We start from the raw sequence: 15,203 nt of genomic DNA, 5'->3' as shown, positions 1-15,203 counted from the left end.
AGAATTCATACTAGTATGAAATCAATTAATGCAGATATAAGAGTAGTTTTTAAGTAAAGTTTGAAATTAAAAATAGGGCAGAACGTTAAAAATCTGAGTTAATACTTGAAAGTACCAGATGGCACAGAAAAGAAGGGGATTGGAAGAGAGAGAGAGAGGAGAAATGAAGAGAAGAAGAGAGGAGGGAGGGGAGAAAGAGAAGAGAGAGAGAGGGATTGAGATTGATTTTGAGATCGGTCAAGCATCACATCCCCAATTTTTTCACATTCTGGCATAATAATATTTAAAAGATCCGGACAACCAGAACACTGATCCGTTTTCCCTTACTTTAAAGACCCAAGTGATATGATTTTTTTTTTTTAAGTCTTTCTGGGTACACCAGGAAAATTACTTAAAAGCCATGCGATAGGGTACGAACTAAGAGCATTCTTCAAACAAACGCGACCTTTTCTGTTTCTTGTACTCCTTTTCTCAACCCAGCCAGAAAACCCAGACAAGTTTATTTACACACACACCCGCACACCCGCGCGCGCGCGCACACACACACACACACACGCAGAGAGAGAGAGAGTGGCGGAAACGCCCTCTTTCCATCCCTTCCAAACAATTATCTCTGAGAGCAAAAGAAAATAATCAACGGCCCTCTGTGCTGGGCGGCTGAGCAGGAGAGCCGGGCGCCGGGAGGGAGGGCGAACGGCAGGCCAGCAGGGAAACGTGGCTCCTCCGCCGAGGAGAGGATTTGTGAAGGGGAGCGCTGGCCCGCGTGCGCCTCTTGTTCCCCGTGTAATTTGCAGCCAATCATCAGTAGGTGTCCACGTCCCTGCGTCCTCCTCACCTCGGCGCCAATCACCCCCCCCGCCCCCGCCCCCAGCCTCTACACCTCCTCCCTCGCCTTTCTCTCGCGCTCCCCTCCCCCAGCAACCACACACACGCACACACACAAACAGAGAGGGAAGGGGGGAGGGTGAGAGAGAGAGAGAGAGGGGAGAGAGAGAGAGAGAGAGACTCCCCGGCTCCCTCCCTCCCTCGCACACAGCGACTGGAGACGGACGGAGAGCAACGCGCTGGGAGAGGAGAGACCACCGAGAACAGCCCCGCGCTCTCACACATACACTCACACTCGGCTCTTTCCTCTCCCCCCTCCTCCTCCTTCCACCCCCACCACTAACACCATCTCCTCCTCCTTCTCTCTGCAACAAGAAAAAAAAAAAGCCATTTACAGGTATTTTTTTTTGATCCGCATATTTATTTATCCCCCCCCCCCAACAGTTTGTTTACAAGTATTAAAGTTGTAATTGGGAGCTGCCAAGACACATCTGGATTTGTGTTTCTTTGTGTTAGGGGGTGATGTGCAACTAATTAAAGGCAGACTAGCAGCGTCTGCAAATTCTAAGGCTCCCCAAATAAAAAGAGACTGGTAAGTGATTGTTCTTTCTCTTTCTCTGGCTTTTTTTCTCTTAAATGTTTGCTGTCCGTTGGGATTGTAAAAGTAGATTATTAATGCTGGACTCCAGCAATAAAAGGCGTCGCTGTATTAATTTATTAATTAATCTGCACCCGCCCCTCCTCCTGAATGTTAAATATGACCTTTGATCTCTATGTCTCTGGTAGACCAGACATACAATATTAGGCATGTACAGTCACATTGTTTAAAGGCAAAACAGGATCATGAAGTATGGTTGTCTAATTTAGCTTCGGAATAGGACTACAGTTATTTGTGTGTGTTTTATTTTGTTTTTTAAAGAAAATCCAAACAATAGCTGTGGCTTAGGTACCTTTTTCATGCTCCAGAGATGCATTGATTAAACAATAATGACCTGGATACTGGGCACAATCATTTTCTACAGTTTCTGGTGGCATTAAACCTTGAGGGAGGAAGGGGGAGGTGATGGCAATAAGAAAAGCAAGGAAAGCTTCTGTTTGCAAACAGCACTCTAATACTCTGGAAAAGGGACATTAAATTATTTATTTATTTGGAACAAGGTCAAAAGACTAAAATACTGAATTTTTTTCCCCTCCACTCAATGTGGTAGCTAATGCATGGTTGGCATAACTAGTTTTTACTGAGTAGCAGTTATTATGGTCTTGCAGTTACAATGTGATTCGCAGAAACTGAAGCTATATGCATATTCTTGCTGTGTCTTCCCCTACCCCCTTCCAAGCATCAAGAATATTTAGCCAGGAGCATTTTGGGGGCACCCTTTGTATTGCCATCAGACCTCTGAAGGGAGCAGTTTTCCTTAATGCGAAACCACAGAGGTGGTTCCTGAGTGATTAGGGACTTGCTGTGATTGAAAGATGCCTGCTAGCTTCTAATCCAGCCTGGGGTGAGGTTCCTTATCTTGATTTAGTTTGCCTAATAGGGATTTGTTTACGTAAACCCCTCTTTTTAGGGCACCTCATCAGCAGGTCTTGAAGTTTTTGCACTTGGAGTTTGGGCATACATGGTTCATTAATCTAATTATAAGCATAATTACTATAATTGATATCCATTTCGAACTGAATATTTGAGACTGAGACTACTGGGCCCCCATTTAGAATTCCCTGAACTCCATATTCCAGACCAATATGTGGGCTTCAAAAGATGTCACAAAAAGATCTTCTACCCCCCAAAAAATCTGGAAACAAAGAAACTGTTTTTTTTAGGTTAATATACACTTTATGTCTTTGCGTTACTTCTTAAAAGGCTGAGATGTACCTCTTCCTCTGTGATAAACAACTAAAATACCTCTTCCCAAAGCATAATAATGGCCTGTAAGCAAAGGGATGAATGCAAATACCCAGTTAACATGAAACTTTCCTTTTAAAAAGAGCAAAAGAAAGAAAATCTTTTTAATGGTTATTTCTTCAGGTAAACAACACCTTAAGGGATCTCCCTTCCTCCCCCCATCTTTTACTCAATGTAAAAACCGGTGACTATGAGAGAGCCTTAAAAAAAAAAAAAAAAGAAAGAAAGAAAGAAAAGAAAAAAGTCCCATGCTTTCCTCTTGTCTTGGGAAGAGACAGGAGTCTCCATTAGGAATTATTGGGAATATTCTTACAGAGGCTGCAGGCACTTGGTTTAAAACCGGTGACATTGTTTGTATTATTTTAAAAAATTTGTAACTAGTCCATCTTTCTTTTCTTTCTTTCTTTCTTTTAAACAAGTAGAACACCACCCTCTTACTCCCACCAAGCCCCACCACCAAATGGCTTGTACAATTGAGACCTGTCCTTGGTCCATTGAATTAAGACCCTAACAGAGCCAGCTGTGCTGGGATTCAAACTAATGACCGCAGACACAGAAGGACACTGTGGCAGCTGGTAGTTCTTTTTTCCCTGCCTCTTTAGTTCAGATTGTATGTGGGCAGTCTCTTAGCTCTCAGTTGTATTGTGTTTGCTTACAGTTTATACTCGGATGTATTGTAGACTTTCTCAGTACTTCATTTGCTAATTTCCTGTTCATTTTCCTCATAGGGCCATTGCTGTTTTCTACTTTACAGCATTTGCATGCCCAGGCAGCACTTGTTCACACATTTCATAATGTTTAAATGCCCTCTGCTTATAGGTAGTATCGCCCTCCCACCCCTGATTTGCATGTCTTTAGCACTCCAATTGCCCTTTTCCCTCGGCATTTGTCACCCCCGTCTTTCCTCTTTCCCCGGGTATCCTGGCTATTAATACATTTTCTCTGGAGGGTTATGAGAATAGGGGGGAGGAGCTGTGGTGTGCTGTGGGGAGGGAGGGAGTGGGTTGGGAGCGTGGGGGGGGGGGGGGGGGGGGGAGGGGGGGGGGGTCACGTCTTGATGATTGTCATGCAAACGACCTGACGAAGAATGTGGGAGCTCTCAGTGTCTGCGGTGGGGTAGTGAGGGAGGCTGTTTATTTATTTTTCATCTTTTTCCTCGTGCAGCTCGTTGGAATGACTTTCTTTATTTTAGTTGTAACAGTTGGAGGATAATGCTAAGGAAGACGCTGCCTGGGAATTCACCGTCCGTGGAAATGCGCCCCAGAGAGGAATAAAGCAGTCCTCACCTTGCTCTCCCCGTCCGGACCCACTTTCCCCTCCCGCCTCGGCCCCCACCCCAACACCACCATCACCCCCTTCCCTCCCCCCCACCTTCCCCCCTTTCCCACCCAGGTGTCGGACCAGGCGGTCCCCACTTCCACCCTGCACCCCTTCTTCCCCCCCTGCACCATGAACACCAATGTCTGCGTGGAGCCCGGGCCGAGCCCGGAGGCCCCGGGCTTGCCCAAGGAAAGCCACCTGCCCGAGGGGGCCCTGAACAGCCTTGTGGATTACAACTCGGAGATGGAGCGCTACCGCTCCTTTGCCACCTCCTTCTACAAGACCAACGGGGGCGCCTTCCCGCAGGCGGCCAAGATCGCGCGCATCACCACCCCCATCTTCCCCAGCAGCGCCGCCGCCGCCGCGGCCGCCGCGCGCATCGGCATGTCCCCCTGGAACTGCGACAACGCGGCCACCGCCGCCGCCGCCACCGCCATGCTCTGGGGCAGCGGCGGGGGCGGGGGCGGCGGCGGGGGCGGCGGCGGCGGCGGGGGCGGCGGGGGCGGTGGCGGGGGCGGCGGGGGCGGCAGGAAATCCTCCTCCGCCGCCGCCTCCTCCTCCGCCTCCTCCTCGGCAATCCTCCCCGCCGGCGGTGGTGGCGGTGGCGGCGGCGGCGGCGGCGGCGGCGGCGGCGGCGGCAGCAGGACCAGCATGCACCACCGAAACGACTCCCAGAGGCTGGGGAAAGCTGGCTGCCCGCCAGAGCCGTCGTTGCAAATGGCAAATACTAATTTCCTCTCCACCTTATCCCCTGAACACTGCAGACCTTTGGCGGGGGAATGCATGAACAAGCTCAAATGCGGCGCTGCTGAAGCAGAGATAATGAATCTCCCCGAGCGCGTGGGGACTTTTTCCGCTATCCCGGCTTTAGGGGGCATCTCATTACCTCCAGGGGTCATCGTCATGACAGCCCTTCACTCCCCCGCAGCAGCCTCAGCAGCCGTCACAGACAGTGCGTTTCAAATTGCCAATCTGGCAGACTGCCCGCAGAATCATTCCTCCTCCTCCTCGTCCTCCTCAGGGGGAGCTAGCGGAGCCAACCCGGCCAAGAAGAAGAGGAAAAGGTGTGGGGTCTGCGTGCCCTGCAAGAGGCTCATCAACTGTGGCGTCTGCAGCAGTTGCAGGAACCGCAAAACGGGACACCAGATCTGCAAATTTAGAAAATGTGAAGAGCTAAAGAAAAAACCTGGCACTTCGCTAGAGGTCAGAGGAGATGATTTCTTGTTTCCCAGTCTCCCCCCTTCCCTCCTCACTCCCCTCTCTTCTCCCCTTCAGGGCTTCTTGTCTGGCTTGAAGATGCAGTACCCCTTTCCTGAAGCTTCATTCAGGCTGTAAGATACAGTTGCAGGTGGTTGCGAGGGCTCGGCCTCTCATCCACCCTCCCCAGCTGCACTTCGCGTGGAACTGGCCTCCAGATGGGGGGTGCGCTCCTCCTATCTGCGGTGGTAAACTAATGTAATTGGTTTAAAAAATCAGAAGTTTCACATTCAGTATGCTCAAAAATGCCCCTTCGCGGTTTAATATGCCCCCTCCCTCTTAGTATTAGTTTTAAAAGCATCTCTGCCCAAAGGATTGGACACATCACATTTTATATAGTTTTATTGGCTAAGAGACTTATTAGTGGCCCAGTTATAACAGTGAGAACACCATTTGTGGCACACAAGCCTGTGTTTCCATTAAAACACCCACACAGAGTTATCTTTGAAGCTGAAATAACATGGATTCAAAAGGGTGTTCTACCCCCTTCTAGAATAATTTTTCTCTTCACCATGATAAAAATGTTTGTTTCCCATTTCTGCATATCTGGTATTTTTTGAGAAAGCAGAAATAATATAGAAAGCTGAACACCACCTGCAATTTTTAAGGGGATGTGACTTAGAATCAAGGGACAAATTAGTTCATTTCAGACAGGTGATGGCAATTTTATTTAAGAATTGTTTTACATAGTCTCACAAATGATTACTAAAATTTGGTTACCAAAGAATATTTCCTTTGGGCTCTGCATTTGACAAAGTAATCATTTTGTGGTCACAAAATTCTTCTATAAACCAAACACAGTTTTGATTGATACCCTAGATGGTCAATAATAATTTCTTTTTCCTATATGTCCTTAAATCAGACAGTGTACTGATTGTCACTAAAGTAATTGTCAAATTAGGCTTTTAATTATGTTAAATACAAAGAGTGATGTGTTTGATGGAAATTTCATATGGTAACATGATCAAAACAAAAAGGGAAAAATGTACAATCATAGGTAAATGATTTTAGTGGCATGTTCAGCAAAGATGTATGGACAAGTAATCATATTTAGTCCCTTGATATCATTTACAAAGTAGGTGGCAGGATGTTCATATATACTTGAGAATTTAAGTGGTGGATTTAGCATTTGGGAGTATTCTATGGGCTGGATGATAGAATGAGACTGGCCCTCACAAGTTATCATCAGAGGGGCACTTGCACATTCTTTTTAAAAATTGTGAGCACTGCTTAAAGGAGTTTCCTCCCCGAAGGACTGGTCTTTGAAAGGATGAAAAAAAAAAAAAAAGGAAAGTTAAAGAATTTTGTTGGAGGTTTGAACACAAATAAGATAATAGATTTGTTTAAGTTTTATTAATATACAAAGCAAAAAGCATTTTGGGATTCAAAAAAAACAGTATATTGATATCATTATTGATTATGATCAGTTCCATCAAAATATTACATATATTCCTCTTTTTAAGAAAACCCATCTCTTTGTCCAAAGTTTGACTTTACTCCAGGGTTGTTTATTACATGTCTTTTGACAACTCTGCTTGAACAAAGATAACAGCAATTATAAAAATTCAGGTCCCTGTTTTTTGTTAGGTGGCAAAAATTCGTTTTTAGTTTTTGAATTCTGTTTTCTGGATTGGTTTGTTGTAACTTACCTCTAGGTCTCTAAGGCCCATGGGAAATTAAAATTCAGTTCATACTAAAATTTCCTGTTAATGCCCAGTTGATAAGGACTAGATGGCTTTTATTTTTCCACTTGAACTATATAGTATCTAGAATTACAGATTTCCTATTGCTAGTAGGCCACATCTTCAGCTAGATCCATGGCACTCCTCTGCATCTTGATTTAGGTTATGTAGTGGGTAAGACCACTGAATAATTCTGATTTATTTAGTAAATAACCACTCTGAAGGAGCTTAGTGTGGGTACCAATAGGTTTTCTGCACAAGTTTCTATGCTGATTTATCAGTCTAGACAAACTTCACAAATTTCCTTTTTTTCCCTCCTTTGGATAGTTTTCCCACAAACTTGTTGTGATGCTTAAATTCCTTAGACATTTTGATCACATATGATCCCATAGTATTACCTTTTCTTCTTTTTTTTTAATCCAAGTGCACAAAAGTCCTGTTGATCTTCAGAAAATGGGGTGTGGGTGAGAAGGGAAACACATTTCTGTCTTTGTAGAGCTCTTTGAAGATGTTTTCCTAAAAACATACCCCTTCCTACCAGAGAATGGGTCATGGCTCAAGGCTAAGATTGTTAGTAGAATGCTATTTGGTGGAAAGAAAAAGTTTTTTTTGGGGGGGGTGGTTTTGTTTCATTTTTTTAATTGGCTAAGATTCTCTCTAGGTTATTTTAAAAAGGCAATGGCAGCCTTAACCACATGTGCAACCACACAGTTGTGGTTGTAGGGAAGCAGCTGGATGCATGTCAGAGTGACAGGGTTTACATGACTGAACCAAAGCTGGAGCAGTGTTTGCTGGTTGGTGAAAAGTCCCCTGCTGACCTGCTTCCTTCTCTAATTTGGTTCCTTGTAAGTTATCATCATCTGTGGAGATGTTTTAGAGATTGGATAGACTCCCTAGCTGAGGATAATGATTTGGGGATTCATTTTGGATAATACCTGTGGACTTCAGGTTTAAGGTCAGCAATAGTATTTGTTGGCATTAAATTGTGGATACTGATTAATATTTGCATTATAATCATTAGTTATATTCTTATTTATCATTTCAAACCTCATGTGTCCTTCTTTCCTTTGACTTATTCTCATCCCAAAGGCTGGAGGTTTAATCAGATTTTCAGGGTGAGTAAACTGAAATTAAGACAGACTCACATGGATGTGTTGGGATTCTTGCCCACATTTTTTTGAAGCCTCCCCTCTGGCATTCCTTTTAAAACAGCCTTACTTATTTTCACATTTTCCTGCTTAGTCTCATGTTAAGAGCATCTTAATGCCTTGGAAATATATTTATAAAATCAGCCCCTTGATAATATTCCATAAGATAACAATGCACATAAAACAAATTTAGTTTCTCTGATACTGTGCACTGTATATTTGCATAGAACACTGTTCATTTAATCAATTACTACATTAAAAATGTCACTAATTATTCAAAGCAGTTATTACAAATACTGTATGCCCTTTCTGCAACAAAACTTATTTTAAAAACTTGCATCCTAAATGATCAATATTGAACTGAGAGATTTTAATAAACATGTGCTTATGCATTATGATAATAAGTTACATAATAGCACTTTGTCTCATGCATAGGTAATCAATCCTTAGTTTTCATATTTGCAGCAGTTACATTTCTGATATGAAGATCTGACTTTTTAAAATATCCCAACCCGGTATGGCTCAAGGGATAGAATTGTCCCACGGGCAACCCCAGCCTCTTAGTCCCTGAACATTGTTCAGGTGACATGATTGATCTCTGTGGGACAGCATTAGAGACCACACAGATCTGGTTTCTCTCCCATTAGCTGATTTATGGAATTACATTAGTAAGCAGCACCTCAGGAGATTTCCCTGCCCCCACCCTTGGCTCTCAGCTCTAAGTTACACGCTGCCACCACAAGCTGGAGGGAAGGACTTTAAAAGGATACCTTATAGTGAAGGGACTATAGTGAAGAGAAACTGAAACCTCAAGGAAGAGAACAATCTCAATCTCTTTCTTTTCTTTTAAAACTTTTCTCTCATTCAAAACATTTATCTACTGAATATACAGGCCAACAAGTTAGGTTGAGCTACTAAGGGGTTTGGTGGGAAACACCCAAATATTGCCCCAAACTTGATAACTTGATTTTTTGAAAAGTGTTTTGGGGAAGGAGGGACACATTTCTTTATATATGCTATTAAGTTCTAAGGGCCCCCACCACACAAAGGGCAGTCGTAAAATTCTGGACACAGCATTGTCTACAAGGAAGATGGTACCTGCTTCCAAAGAAATTTATTTGTAGACCCATATGTAAAATAGATGTGTCCTTCAAACTTAGCATCTATATAGTTAATGAAACCGGTCAATAATTGAACATGTTGTAAGTTTTTGAAGTTTGGTGACTTTAAAAAAAAATGTAAAGGTAAACACAGATGTTTCATATCTTAAATTGAAACATCCACCAGTTTGTCATTTTATATCACGATTTAAAAATGAGTTCTCAATTTTTAGTTTTAAAACTCAAAAACATGCCAGTATAAAAATGTAAATTTTTGTTTTATTCTCAAAATGCAAATATGTAACTCTCAAAGGGAAAGAGGAAAGTTGTCAATCAATTCAAACAAAATCATAGTATATTAACACTAGAGTGTAGTATAGAAATAATGTAGGAAAAAAGATCCTGAGTTTCATAAATGATAAGAAAAAAGTTCAGAAAAGTTTAGCTTTGACTAAAATCAAGTAGATTTGTAGTCAAGACATCAAGCTGTAATACAAGTCCAGAGAGATTTTCCTTTTATCACTACATTTAATACAAGGTAGTCAAAGTTGTTTTTATTTTTTATTTTTTTTAAGATTTTATTTATTTATTTGAGAGAGAGAGAATGAGAGATAGCACAAGAGGGAAGAGGGTCAGAGGGAGAAGCAGACTCCCTGCTGAGCAGGGAGCCCGACGTGGGACTCGATCCCGGGACTCCAGGATCATGACCTGAGCCGAAGGCAGTCGCTTAACCAACTGAGCCACCCAGGCGCCCTAGTCAAAGTTGTTTTTAAAAGGACCATACATTTTTAATAATTCCTAAATGAAAATAATACCCCCACCCATGCAAATATGATGTAAATTCTAAGCAATCTTTTGCATGGCAATTAGGAATAGTAAAATAAAAGTAATTAAAATCCATATGTAAGTTATCCTCTAAGAATGTTTGTTTGAAATTCAACTGTCATTGAAACAAAATACAAACAAATAATCAGCCAATCAGAACAAATCAACAATAACAACTTTTAGACTAATCAGAGAAAAATATTGTACATTTTAAATAAGAATGAAAGGTGTGTCTAGTGATTAGGAAAATAAAAGTTACTTGACTTTTTAGACTTTTTGCTGAATTGATGACTGCAATATTGTTGCCTATTTTGGTTAGTCCCTTGATTCCCTGGGTGAACAGTTAGGGGTTTTCTATAGTCAGACTTGCAGATTGGCAAATACAGAACAAATTAATCAACTAGTCTGTAAGACTAAAACTGGAAAGGAGTGGAAGAAGGGTGGGTGTTTCATCCACATTGGCTCTAGTTTGCCAGGTTGGAGACTGAGGATCTATGGGGAGGGTGATCCTGGCAACCCTGTGGAATATTCTTTCTGGATACACAAGTAAAACATGAAATTATTTGCATCTGTAGAAGTGTGTTTTTAAAAACTCTTTTGAAGTAGTTGTTGCTTAGAACTGTTTGAACTCATTGGTTAGATTATCTGAATACATAGCTTATTTTTACCAGGAAACAACTCAGCTTTTAATTTTGCTTTGAAAAAGCGTAACAAAATGTCCCACTATCCAATAAATTTCACGAGTGGATATGCTTCCATTTTTTTACATGTATTTTTCCTCACATTATACAGAATGTTAATCTAATGTGTTCATTGCATAAAAATATCTAATCAAATTAATAAGTTAAATTCAACATTTGTTGAAAGGAAGCCCCACGTAAATATCTAAGTTGGATAAAGGACTACTTCTCTTTTAGCTTTCCTTTATTTTTAAGTTAATCTTTAAAAAGCAAAACTGAACCCAAAATAACGGTAAAATTTTTCATTTTTATGTATGATTTTCAGTCACTGATTAGACTGTAGATGATCTTGGTAGGGGCCATAGAACACTCTAGAAAATACCATTTTTTACAAAAACTTGTTTTCAAGGATATTTTTTATTGTCATCAGTGTAAATTTTGAAGATTCTACATATGCATTAATTTTGTTCCTTGTGTTGCAGCGTTTCTGCTCATTCTTAACGTAGTTCTTCATCTGGCATTATGCTATTATCCTTAAGAGTTTCAAAATTTTAGGGGAGGGGCACAGGGATGGTTTATCCTTCAGTCATATCTTGTTCCATCGCATACAAACACCTGTCCTGATATTGAATTATTCTGCACAGTAATCGAAAAGCCTCCCTCCATTCAGCATCATATGTTTTCTGTTGTTTATTGAGTTATGTTGCACCATACTTCAGATGCGACAGCCATTTAATAATGTTGAAGACTTAGCTCTGCAGGGGCTAAAAGGATCCCAGCAGGCTTGTTAACTTCTACTCTAAAACATTATGAGAAATATTTTTTTCCTCTGTGAAACTTCAGGGCTTTCTCTTAATTTATTTTAACAGCATAAGAATCCAAAGCCAGGTATGAGAGCGAGCCTGTTAAATTTGTTCTGTTTTACTTTTTCTTAATATTTAATGCATTTATTTCACATTACATTTCTTAATAGCAAATGGCAAAGCAAAAATTCTTTTTTAAAAAAAAGTAACACTAAAGATGTATTTCTTTGGCTGATATAAAACCAAATATAAATTATATTAGGAAAGTACTCCTAGTTTCTTGGCTTTTCATTTCTTTTATAATTAATTACATTTAGGCCATATGGCCACATTCTGATGATGGGTTATGGGAAGAGCTAAGAGTATCAGGTAACTTACAGTTGAAATTAGGTACATCAGCATAACTTCTCTGAACTTTGTTTCCTCATCTATAGAATGGGGATAATAGTATCCGTTAGCTTACAACTTTTTGATACTGTATGTAGGTGAGTGTACTTTGTATAATGAAAGAGGCTATGCAATTTCTCATTCCTATGTTAAAGTCCTCGATGAAAAGTAGAGAATAAGACGATTATGTTTACAGATAATTCCGTCCACCAACAGGTTACTTATAGTTTTCAGAAATTAAAGCACAGGTAGACTATGTTGTGGTTTGTGTTTTCTGAATTTTTGCTTAATCATCCAGTTCACCAAATATCTGCCTTGATTTCACTTGGAAAGAGATAAACCTGATAAACGAGTTTTCCTTGTTCTTGTACTTGCATTGTCAAATGCCCAGGAAAAGTGCACAAATTACCTAATCAAGTCAGTCAGTGTGGTGAGCCAGGTTAAATAAATTAATGCTCTTCCTCCTTCCTCACCAAAGACACACCACTGCCATTAATTTCTATAACATTTGAGAGAAAGAGAGAGATTGACTTTAACACAACACCTTCCTTTGGCTACTATTTTCTTATTTGGACAGACATGGGGAGTTATTCTAAATGTGAATTAGTTTAAGAAAATCATTGTAAGAAAGAAATGGTTAAATGTATATGAATTCTAGTTGGAGAACATATTTAATAAATATTGGAAAATTTTAGAGTTACTTTTGTTTTGGAAGATAGGTGTGTGGGGAATAAAACAGGTAGATACACATTTTGAGATAAAAAGTAAAGTAACTATGCAGATCTTTCTTTTTTTTAATAAGGAGAGGGTATTTATGAAATGAAGAAAGTTAGTGAGCAATAACAGAAAAGGCTAATGGTTTTTTGGGAAAAAAAAAAACAGTGATAAGCCCTAAAAGATTTAGAATACTAATCCAGAAAGAATTAAAAACCAAGGAGAAAGGAATATTCAAGTCAGGATGCAAAGCAGTATCTAGAAGGAACTTTGTCAAGACAGGATATGGATGTCTGCTTTCCTTCAGCAGATATAGAAGTTTTGCAGAGAGTGGAAACTATAAAAAGAGGGAAGATAATATTTTTATGACTTCACTCAATGTATTTGGTTCGGGAGTCAGAGCTGAAGCTCAAGTTCAGTGGAGTGGCAGCTGAATCAGAGACAGGGAAAACAGATTGTGTTATAGCTGATGTTATTATTTTTACTTATGTCTTTGAAACATTTGGTAGAATAATTCCAAAGTGTAACTAAAAGAGAATGCTTCCAAGATGGGTGGAAAATGGGATCCCATTTGGATCTCCTTTGCATCTAAATTCATACTTTAGAGGACATTCTTGAGAACGTGAACAAGTATCAAACTGGGGAAACCTCTGCTGAAAGTGCTGTTTCTTGCCCAAAGACTTAAAAAAACAAAAAACAATAAAACCCAAAACTTAGATGATTGATAGACTCAAAAGGAGGACCAGAGGGAAAAGGGGCATATGTTTATAGATCATGAAGACTCATGGGCATTTCTGTGTATTTCAGCAAATCCAGCAAATTCCAGAGAAGATATATTTTCTCCAAAACCTTACAGAGTGAAAAGAGATGAAATACATTTTAAAAGAAAGATAGACTATATAAATTTAATTGTGTGGAAATGATGATTATGGGTGCTGGTGAATCAGTGGCAGGAACGTAACTGGTGGGGAAAGACTTGTCTATGGGAAGTGTTCTTGTGTGTAGGTTAAATGAGACCAGTGATGGTTTTAATGGAGTCAAGAATAAGAAAAGAGCTAAAATTCTCGGTTGTATGTAGAGGGATGAGAAGTGAGAAGATGTGGAATCTTCTAGTAAACATTAAATACATTGTGTGCTCTAATTTTCATCCATGAAAAACAAAATAGAGAACACTGACCTTTTCTGTCCCAAAGGGAATACAAATTGGATCTTTTAAGTAGGGCTGCTATATAGAGTTAAATTCATTATGAAGTGGAGTGGTTTTTGGATTTTCCTCATGTGATTCTCTTCACATGAATATGTTATTTGTGTGGCGTAGAGCTGTGTTTTTCAAACTGCACGTGACAGAACATTAGTGGTCCATGTGTTGGCTTACCACAAGGATTTTCAGAAAGTAGAACAGAACAGAGTAGAATATAAAATATATGAGTGCAGCACATATAGTAAGAGTGCATATTGTTAAACTTCTGTTTCAGTTTGTATGTATACATAAATGTATGTGTATGCATGTACTAGGCTGCTATGTAAAATGTATTTCTAAGTGTTGGTTGCAGTCAAAAAAGTTTGAAAAACACTAGTTTAGTGACAGCAACAACACTATTGAATGAGTCTGTAGTGAGGAAAGAAATTATATTTGTAAATGGAACAATGTTAACAAGATAAAGAGTAAAATTTAAATGTATTTCTATAAATAGTGTGTCTTTACTTCTAGGCAGGTCTGTACCTATGCTGTATGTTCATGAATACATGGTATGTTACTAAGCACATAACCCTTGATAAATTCAATTCAGTTTGACTAATCTTTAGGTAGAAACCGTTATTTTCTAAGATTTGTGGTAAGCTCTGTAGATATATACATACATATATGTTTACACACACACACAGACACTTGTTTAAGAAACTTAAACTTTTCTTCATTTTCTGCCTTTTGCAATACCCATCTAAATCCCTAACTCTGTATCTTAGTCCTTCATCCAAGATACTTAGTTCCCTACTTACATTTTTAACTTTCAATCCAAGAAGTGGACACATGTAAAATGACATAATTGAATTAAAATGATATAATTGCTCTGGGAGCAGTCTCATTAAAAGCCCTGGGATTCCTTGATGCATCCTTGGCTTAGTTCTTCCCAGACCTAGATAAGAAATACAGGTTGCTTTTGATGATCTCTACCTGGTTACCCCATGTGATTATGTGGTAAGTTTTTTCTGTTAGTAGAATTGTTCACGGAATAAGAAAAAAAAAAAGAATACTTGCCTTGAACATTTGAACATACTGAGAATCTACAGTATGACTTGTTATTTCAAGTGTATTTTTACAGAGTAGTGGAAATCCTTGTTTGACCTGAATAAGAAAGAAGGAAGAGAGGGAGGGAAGAAGGTCAGGCAGAGTGTAATGTTACAGATCCAAGAGAAATGAGAAAGGAGCATATTGGTAGAAAGGATTGTCATGTGCAAGGTCATCTTCTTGAGTCTGGTTTAAATAAGAAATCGGTAGAAACAAAGGCTCAAAATTTTTGGCAAGATGCCATGTGTCTGGGCTTAGACCTACTAGAACTC

The 15,203-nt window shown here is 40.0% G+C and overlaps 1 protein-coding gene across 3 annotated transcripts in view; it reads left to right on the top strand.

Annotated features, from left to right (window-relative positions):
- The window catches only part of CXXC4 (CXXC finger protein 4), a 124,984-nt gene that overhangs the window by 97,693 nt on the left and 12,088 nt on the right, over positions 1 to 15,203 (top strand). The window contains exons 1-3 of one of the 3 annotated variants that reach the window (XM_073892069.1): positions 1,053 to 1,222; positions 1,342 to 1,417; positions 3,921 to 5,251. In XM_073892069.1, coding sequence (XP_073748170.1) covers positions 4,178 to 5,251 — 1,074 coding nt within the window. In that variant the 5' untranslated portion in view covers positions 1,053 to 1,222; positions 1,342 to 1,417; positions 3,921 to 4,177. Of the gene's footprint in view, positions 1 to 1,052; positions 1,223 to 1,277; positions 1,418 to 3,920; positions 5,252 to 15,203 lie in introns of those variants that run through there. The other 2 variants (XM_025873631.2, XM_073892070.1) reach the window with 2 other exon arrangements.

The sequence above is a fragment of the Callorhinus ursinus genome, unplaced genomic scaffold (assembly GCF_003265705.2).
Source record: "Callorhinus ursinus isolate GAN/ISIS: 27379988/994484 unplaced genomic scaffold, GSC_fseal_2.0 scaffold4, whole genome shotgun sequence".
Taxonomy (NCBI): Eukaryota; Metazoa; Chordata; class Mammalia; order Carnivora; family Otariidae; genus Callorhinus; species Callorhinus ursinus.
This window is presented reverse-complemented; position numbering and strand designations above follow the sequence as displayed.